The sequence below is a fragment of the Oryza sativa genome, chromosome 2 (genome assembly GCF_034140825.1).
Source record: "Oryza sativa Japonica Group chromosome 2, ASM3414082v1".
NCBI classification, from domain to species: domain Eukaryota; kingdom Viridiplantae; phylum Streptophyta; class Magnoliopsida; order Poales; family Poaceae; genus Oryza; species Oryza sativa.
Genome location: NC_089036.1, coordinates 5,243,848 through 5,253,029, shown reverse-complemented (window position 1 = coordinate 5,253,029; position 9,182 = coordinate 5,243,848). Strand labels below are relative to the sequence as shown.

The 9,182-nt window shown below is 41.3% G+C and overlaps 1 protein-coding gene across 1 annotated transcript; it reads right to left on the bottom strand.

Moving 5' to 3' along the window:
• Positions 1–295: 295 nt before the first annotated feature.
• Positions 296–4,251, bottom strand: LOC4328597 (SWI/SNF complex subunit SWI3B). Its single transcript, XM_015769831.3, has 6 exons — positions 3,939–4,251; positions 3,451–3,860; positions 1,607–1,987; positions 1,156–1,288; positions 778–905; positions 296–686 (listed from the first exon to the last, which is right to left on the bottom strand). Exons 1-6 carry the CDS (start codon positions 4,219–4,221, stop codon positions 486–488), a joined length of 1,536 nt encoding a protein of 511 aa, XP_015625317.1. The 5' UTR covers positions 4,222–4,251; the 3' UTR covers positions 296–485.
• Positions 4,252–9,182: the final 4,931 nt, after the last annotated feature.

Below are 9,182 nucleotides of genomic sequence, written 5' to 3'. Positions count from 1 at the left end.
CTAATTATGGATTAATTAGGCTTTAAAAATTTGTCTCGCAAATTAGTTTTCATTTATATAATTAGTTTTGTAAGTAGTCTATATTTAATACTCTAAATTAGTGTCTAAATACATAGACTAAAGTTAAGTCCCTGGATCCAAACACCACCTAAGGGTATTGCAACGATTTGTATGTATTGCTGCTACAGTAAAGCATGAGGCTTGATTTGTACTATATCCAATGCTGACCCTTCAATGCTTCTAGTACAAAGCTAGAAATAATAACACATACTGTATAATAGTACGTCATTCGAACTCAACAAGAACACACCATTTCATTAGCTGGACTGCAAAGAGTTTAATCAAACACCATTCATACAATCATACTACAGCTAATCACAGTTTTTGAATATTCTACTACCTAAAGCTGTCAAAAAGTCGGGCTACATCACAGGATTGCATTGTATCATACTAATGCCATGTCAATTGACGAAGCTCGGCTAGAATCAACTTATGCTGATAACGGGCTTCGGTTTCTCATCGTCCTTGCTCTCTGTGGTGACAGCCGGGGGCCTGCGTTGGTGCTGCACAACAGCTAGCTGATCAGAAAAGAGCAATTCCTTCAAGCAGTGGAGTTGCTTCCTCTCTTTCTCCATCAGCAGCTCCTTCTGCTCGAAACGACGTATTTTATCCTGGATTTCCTTCATCTGAAAATAATTTTAAACAGGAGATATCAAGAAGTCAATATAAGCCTCGAAATTCAATGTGGTTATCTCAGGAATTTTCGTGGCGCCCTACCTGAACACCCACTATGTCAGATAAAGACTGCTCTATAGCCTTCCGTTCCTTTTCAAGTTGTACTTGTGCGTTGGCAGACGCCTCTTTGAGCAAATCATTGGCTGAAAGACCATTTGTGCAAGAAGATTCTGTACAAGACACTAATTTAGTGAAAAGATCTTTTCAAAATATTGCAGGTATTTGCACATCATTTTCTCTCGCGCATTATTTGCACCCTGAAGCTGTTACAACACTCACTAATCATTGATATCTGAACAGTTATGTGCACACCAGCATATGTTTTGCCAATAATACAAGTATACAACAATCAATGTGATGGAATCACAGAAGCAGTCTAAGTAAGTGCCAAGCACATGTATTAGAGAGCAGAGCTGGTACCTTCTTCCTTGCTGATGTTGATAGAAGAATCAGTCTCGCTGGCACTTATATCAACCTGGGACTGTGCAGAAATAGCTGCTTGCCCTGCAGCTACAGCAACATCTGAACCAACAATGGCTGACAAGAACGCAACCTGGGAAAACAATGCTATTAGTCAGTTTGCCGCATCAATTGTTACCCATATTCAAAAACCTGCTACATAAGAAAAGCACATAGCAACTATTGACTTGAATATAGGATTAACTGTGATGTTCCAGCCGAAGTGACATTCTTAGATAATAGATGTCACGTCTCTCAGTTAGAATTTACAAATATAGTTTTCTTGGCAACTATGGTTGCAAGCTTGCACGTTGCAGTCTTTGTTCCAAGTATAAGCTACAAGTGTATCGCATAATCAAGAAGTCAAGATATAACAACAATTAACTTCAAATGGATAATTACTGATACAGACCTGGGCCATGATTGGATTGCTAGCATCAGCCAGTGGCGTGAGGCGTAGTCGTTTTGAGATATGTGATCCAGATTCTTCATTGAGATCACAATCATTCCCAAACTGAATTTTGTCCTCCTTGGGTCCCATGAACTGTTCCCCAAAAGGTAATCGGGTGAATCTAGCAATGCAGTCCTTTTCTGATCGACTACCAACATGATGAGAAACCTTTTTCCAGTCTTCCCCATAATGCAGGACGGCCTCAAGAAGGTGAAGAGTTTCTTTATCTGTCCAATCTGATTTTGCGTCCTCAGTAATTTCAATTCGCTTGAAGTCTGCCGAAGTAAGACCTGGCCGGTAATTGGCACGGACATAGCATCTAGCACAGAGGCTTATATCTGCCTGGTCATAAGCAGAATTTAAGGAGTTTAGTAGTGTTTCCAATTAAAAGATACAAGGAATTAATGAGACTTTCAAAATACACCAGGATGATATATGACGACAGTATCTCAACTGACGTATAAAGTTTGCGTGACTAGCAATGAACTTCCCAGACTTAAAAGTGTCACTAAGTTATTATAATCGTTTGCAAATACTTTTCTTAATGGTAATTGGTAAAACACGACTGCAAAGAGTATACTTGTTCAAAATGAGTTACTGGCCACCTCCTTAACAAGCAATGGACAAATGAGCTGTCGTGCACGCTTTTGTGAGAGACTGGCGCTTGCATGCTAGATCACCGCAGCAAGCAGCAAAGTTGTGCTTGATTGTCCTTGGCCACAAGAAAGAAGGCAAAGAGATAAGTTGGTTGCTAGTATTATCTAACATGCTCTGTTAGGCAGTCAATCCATATAGTTGGAATTTATTGCCTCTGGTAAACTTTGCTAGGAAGGTGCCTAAGAAAATACCAAACAAAATAACAAAGGTTGCAAGAACACGGATACCCAGAACTGCCTTTCACAGGGAACAAGACTATTGTTGGTTTCAAGAACAACTGCTCAGAGCCGCAGATATCCCCTTTTCTCAATACCCAAACCACATCATGGAGTTTCAACAAAACATAGGTAAAGCCAAATGGACTGTTGTTCCGGTAAGAAGGGCAAGCTCTGAACTGAATAAGTGCAATCTGGAAATATTTGCACTCTTACTGTCTAATTGAAACCATGAGTTTTACAAACCTAAAGACCTCAATTTGTGTAGAAATTTGCAGCACACATGTTTGATTACCCTCTCAATTTATAATTTCATAAGAAACTAAACACAATAGTTACCAAAACAAAGTATATATCAGACTATTTGTCAACAACTTTGTCTGCTCATCTGTCCTGCCCTTCCTACGGGACATGCCAAAACTAGCTAAACCAAATCATTGCAGCCGAAAACATCTCCACACCCACCAAATATATTTGTTTACAAATGCGTAAACTCATAACTGCAAAAGAAGAGACCCTTTGTTCCATTCCATAAGAAACTAAACATCTGAATATTTACAACACTGCGCAGTAGGTGGGAGGCTTGGATGCTCCCACCACCCAAGTTCAAATACTCTTAAGCTTAACTTTGGTGTTTCTTTCTTTTCTACTAATTAGATACCAAGGTTTTTGCTGCTTCTTTCTTTTCTACTAATTAGATACCAAGTTCTGCCTTGGTATCCTCTTTTTTTTTTCCATTCGAAAAAATATTTACCACTTCCCGTATCAACAGCCAAGCGCTGTCATAGCTTATCAGAAATAATTCGTGAAAAACAGCTAAGATAATTCTACAGTGGTAAACGATGCATACACATTGACAAACTTGTAATACAACTGTACACAGCACTGCATAAATAACTCATCCGCAAATCAAAACAAGAGCAAATCACTCACCTTCTCACAAGAGAAATAAGCAAGCCCGCACACGGTGCGGCACCCGGTGCAAAGCTTACTGGGCATTGTTGCCCCAATCGGCAAAGAGGACTGCGATAACGCTGCCTCCTCTTTCTTATCTCTCCCCTGCTTCGCTCCCGACGGCGAAGCTCCATAGTTTATCAGCCCCCATTCCTCAAGGAAGTCGAACACGCGACGCACGGAGCCGACATCTCCGACGAGCCCACGCCTGGCCTCGGTGAGCGTCAGCCGCCGCCCCGGCCGCGCCCGGAACCTCCTCACGAGGGTGTCACGGTAGTACTTGTAAGCCTCCGGGCCCCTGGACCCGGACGCCGCCGCCGCCTCCCCTTCGAAGAACTCCGGCATGAGGCGGCGCTCGGTCTCGTGGATGGAGTCGTAGGAGAACCACGCTGGCGAAGAGGGAAGCTAGGGTTTCAGGTCTCAGTTCAGCCTCGTCACAACAAGGTGGGGGCGATGGAGGGGGTTACCTGAATAGCTCGGGATGGTGATGGTGCAGGGCGACTCCTCGGCCGCGGCGGCGGCGGCGGCGGCGGCAGGGGCGGGGGCGGCGGCGGAGGCGGCTGAGGAAGCCGAGGTGGATGGCGGCGGAGGGGCCTCCGTCTTGACGGTGCCTGCCGTCGAGGGGGGCTGGGAGAACGGCGCCCCCGAGGACGGCGGCTGCGGCGGAGCGAGAGGCATGGAGTTCGCCGTCGCCGTAGTCGCCGCCGCCGCCGCCTCGGCCGCCGGCGCTGGCATCGACGGCGTGGCCATGAGAGCTCGAGACAGCCGCGTCTCGTGTTCGTCTTGGGCTTCACCCGCAGTGGAGCCTATCAAGCCGCGGCCCACCAAGAGGATTGGGCCCAACCGACCAACGCGGCAGAGAGCGGGAGGGCGGTTTCGTGGTCTCGGTTTAGTACCACCTCGCCGATTCTGAGCGGGAGGAGGCGGGGAGCGGGTATAAGAAGACGACCGGGGGCTGAGATAAGATTAATGTATGTTCTGATCTTATTCTTGAATAAGTTCAGAACATACTGGAATAAGTTCACTTTGAGTCCCTCAACTTTATATCGAGTTTAATATCGGATATGTGGGCCATGTTCGCATGGCCTGCTTCTGTATCCAAATATTTTTTTATGGGGAAAGGCCCATTAGTGGTTCTGCCACTAGGGCCCTTGCGCGTTGCCGAGGTGTTGCACTGCTGCCCGGGCCGGCGCACCCCAACCAAAACTCAGTTCCAATGTTTGTAATTACTAGAAAATTCCAATGTTTGTAATTACTAGAAAAAATACGGTGAAGTTTATTTTAATCTTATTGTTATTAAGATGAAATTTAACATGGTTAACTGAGTATATGGTTTAGTTAAGATGAAATTTAACGTGGGATACTATATAGAGAGAATTACACTTTGGACCAATTTTTATTACCTTGCTTACATATTGGACCGGGTATAGGTAAATATTTTCACTTAGGGCTAGATTTTGTTACCAAATTTTGCATTTGAGGCTATTGGTCCACATGTCAGTAACCAACACATCATCTTCTTCCTGAGCAGTCTTCCAGGCTTTATTCCGTGCATGTCTCCAGTGAGCTTATTTCGTCCTCACACAGACAAGCTCCTCTTCCCCAATCTCTAGCCACCTCGAACTGCACTCCGCTACTTGACAAGCCTGAGCACATAGGCTTTGAACTACCAAAAATTTGAACTCATGGTTTGATGTCAGGAGCATGGAGAAAGAGACGGGGCTGGAGTTTGAGGCGATGGAGAATATAAGGGATTGACGGAGCTCGAGTTAAAGGTGGTGGAGTTGGACTGTTGGAGCTCGAGCTCAAGCAGCAGAGGAGGTATAGCTCGAGCTTTGAGGCAGAAAAAGAGTTGAAGCTCGAGTTGGGAATAATGGAGGAGGCAAAGCTTGATATTGGGGAGCATGGAGATCGAAACCTGCGAGGAGACCTTATTCTTTCTTTTTTTCCAAGCATCAGCAAGAAGAGCTTTGTATGTATGGGCATGGCAAAGCTTGAGCTCGACCTGCCTTGCTCTGACTCAGTGGTTCACAGTGGCTCTTGGAGGAGAGACGCAGGAGAGAGAAGCTAGAGGTTGAAAGTAAAATACCCCCTCCTTCCCTAAATATTTGACGCCGTTGATTTTTTTAAATATGTTTAACCGTTCGTCTTATCCAAAAACTTTTGTGGAATGTGTAAAACTATATATATACATAAAAGTATATTTAACAATAAATCAAATGATAGGAAAATAATTAATAATTACTTAAATTTTTTGAATAAGACGAACGGTCAAACATATTTAAAAAAGTCAATGGCGTCAAACATTTTGGGATAGAGGGAATATTTTGCAAAGATATCTAGCCCAAAGTAAAAAAATGGATGTTTAACCCTTGTCCAACTTGTAACTTTGGTAAATGCAATTCACTCAATATATATATATTTAAAAAAACATGAGCTGCAGTTAGGTGTCCGATCGTCTTAAGTTAACATGCGAGTTTTTTTAAACATATTTCTTATATGATTCCTTTGGTATTATCAAAAGTGAACGATCTTAAAACTGACTCAAATATGGATATCTATTTCCAAAAGCAAACGAACGTAAAAACCGACTCATATATGGATGACGTACCAAAATACCGGTAAAAACATTTTAGTTTTTATAATAGTAGAGATAAAGAGTAGCAATAATGCCCGTGCTTTGCCATGGGATAAAAAAGAATTATAGATAAAAGCGTTGCCATGTGTACTTTTCTTTAAAAACTGAACAAAATGAAATCTTTGATTGAACTCAGCAATGATTATGCAAGACAAATGATAACTATATGTATGTGTTATCTATGGCAACATATCATATACACACAGGTCCTCACGTGTACACACGTGCACACCAACTAAAAAATATCACCAAAAAATCTAGAAAAAATCATACACATACTTTCAATTGTATTACACCTAGGGTTAAAATCTTAACGTCAAATTCATTATATTTTAGCCGTAACAAAAAAAACAAAAAATCTAACCGTTTTAAGGTTGCAATTTTGTCAGAATTTTATCTTTTTTGTTATTCTCTATGTAGAATAAATTTGAAGATGCGACTTTGCACGTAAATGTAATACTATTGAAAGTACATGTATGAATTTTCCTAGAATTTTTTTTGATAATTTTTAATTGGTGTATACGGTGTGTACACGCGAGGGCTTGTGTGCATAGGATACGCTCCCGTTATCTATAACATATCAAAAGAAAACAATTAACCTCCGTGTGCTTTCATTATGTCCATGAATGCCAAATTGTCTAGCTAAGATTTTGTAATTTACAAAAGGCATTTAAATTTAAATTGACAAATAGAATCTGGACTCCACCTCACCACTACCCCTCCCCCCCTCCCCCAAAAAAAAAATCTACAGGTCATCTAAGGCTGAGTTGAACTACAACTTCAAACAATTTTCTCGATTTCCTTCAGCACAACTGCTAAGGGCACCTACAAAAGTAGAGACCGGTATGATCTCTACGTTAATTAGATGCTATCATGTTACAATAGTTAAGATAATACGGTCTCTAATCATTAATGTACCAAAATACTTTCTTACTAGTTATCTTTTCTTTATTAGACTCAATGCAACGAAAAATTTCCTAATAAATGCTAAGAGTCGACTCTATGCCGTTGTCATGCGTAGCAACCATCTTTCTATTTCCTTCTTCCTCTCTCTTCCACGTCACTAAATATGTTTGCATGACAATAAAGAGAGACCGCTAATAAAAACTATTGTATATGCCTTAAGGGCAGTCCCAACCCTCCACCTAGGATGGTGTCTATGGCATTAACTACATTGCCATGTAGGACTTTTAGCTTATGTGGCACTATATTAATTAAGAGAGAGAGTAAAGAGAGAAAGAAACTGGGTCTCATGCAAGACATAGCTTCAACATGAGAACCTATGCACTAGACACTATCAAGTTTTGTATTGGGAGAGAATAGTGTCTTCATAATAGATGAAGAATGAATATGATTGGTAGAGAAGAGAGATGATGTATTTATTAATGGCCCACTTTAAGAAACCATAGGTTGTAGAGTGTAGTTTCTATTGTGATGTGGCACCATAGACACTGCTTACGGATACTATGGGTTGGGACTACCCTAAACGGTGGTTTTGTGGACGAGCCAACCAGTTGCTGCTAAGTTGCAATTTGGAGTTGTCAGCCTAAGAACCACTCCTTGCCAATGGAAAGGAGACTTGTCTACCGGTGCACAACGAATTCATAAAAGGGTCATCGTCGGGAAAGCCTACTAAATTATGAACGCTCAACCTCACCAAAAATAGGATCTGTATGAGGAAGAAAAATAAGATCACATGGCTCATTTTCAACTTCACAAAGTCATTTTTCATCAATAAGCAGTTATGACTAACTGAATAAAAAAACTAAAGCTCCAAGTTATTTATCTAGCTCATTTTGTACCTGAGTTTGTTTTAGTTCTTTTAGCTCTATTGTTATAGCATAAGAAGAGCAGCCCTCAGGATTCTATTTACAATAGAAAGTATTAAAGAACAGTGCATTGTTTCAGCATTTTAGATTAACTGGCAGTACCTCTTTATTCTCCACGGCTCCTGATCTTTCATTTAGCAAAACTATATGATATATTTGGTTCGGAAAGCTTCAGAAATATAACAATTGTTAAGACTGATAAGTTGGTTCAACCCGGCAAATATTTAACACAATGGGTGCTATGAGAATCTGAGTTGCTGTCCCTATATAAAGTTTTATATTACATCCTAATGCTCTCACCTAGTTCTGCAAATACTTTAACCTGCATGTAATTGGTAATCAAACAGAAAACAATCCAAGGCAAAAAGGAGGATAATCTTTGTACCATACAATTTTCCAGATCACAAGTTCTACCTATGAAACCAAGAATATTCAGAAACACCATCGTATATCATACTCCTACATGAATGCAGCTTCTGTTTCGAACATTACAAGCTCCGCTGAAATTGGCTGTTGTTCTGAGTCCAGATGACTGTGAAAAGACACAGAGGATTCAATACAAAGAGCAAAGAGCATTTTCATGAACAACCGTCAACCCTCTCCAACGAGCTCCTCATGCACATACAAATTCAAGACCTCAGCGTCGATGGAAGTAGGCGGCGGCACCTCGATCGCACTGTGGCTCCGTTTGAGAAGAAGATTGCGTCGGCTCGCGTCAGCGGCCGTTGCCGAGGCCGCGAGAGGAGGGCGATGCGGTTGCATGAGGGATCTGTACTTATGGATACAGCTGCATGTATTCTCTCAGCCAAGTCAAACTCAGTATGTATGAGAGATGCGTGCCAGGCTAGGAGGACATGAGCAACCAAACACACTCTTTCTGATTCTCTTGCGATAACAACAACGATCGAACGAACGATAGCGTGTGTTCTTGTGCACGCCAAATCACACAACGTGTTCCCGAATCGGCCATGGAGAGGATGGACGAAACAATCGGTGAGTACGGAATTGTCTTCAAATTTTATAATTGGTAACTGATATATCGTAGTTTAGTTACAATGTAATTACATTTCGATTATACTATAGTTATAGTTACAATGCCCTTTTTTTAGATATTTTATTTTTAGGTTCACTAATAAATTAGGTCAATGGATTGATTGACTTAGGTTGTATGAAACAGATAAAGTGGTTTACAATTATTTGATATGTCATCAGATAATTCAATTGAGATATCAGAAATTTTTTGA

Bases quoted from the DNA above. Each gene is read 5' to 3' on its own strand.
- LOC4328597 (XM_015769831.3), bottom strand. From the start codon at position 4,221: ATGGCCACGCCGTCGATGCCAGCGCCGGCGGCCGAGGCGGCGGCGGCG. The intron at 1,988-3,450 runs GTGAGTGATTTG...GCTTATGACCAG, and splicing joins CTTATTTCTCTTGTGAGAAG to GCAGATATAAGCCTCTGTGC. The intron at 1,289-1,606 runs GTCTGTATCAGT...TTGTTTTCCCAG, and splicing joins GCAATCCAATCATGGCCCAG to GTTGCGTTCTTGTCAGCCAT.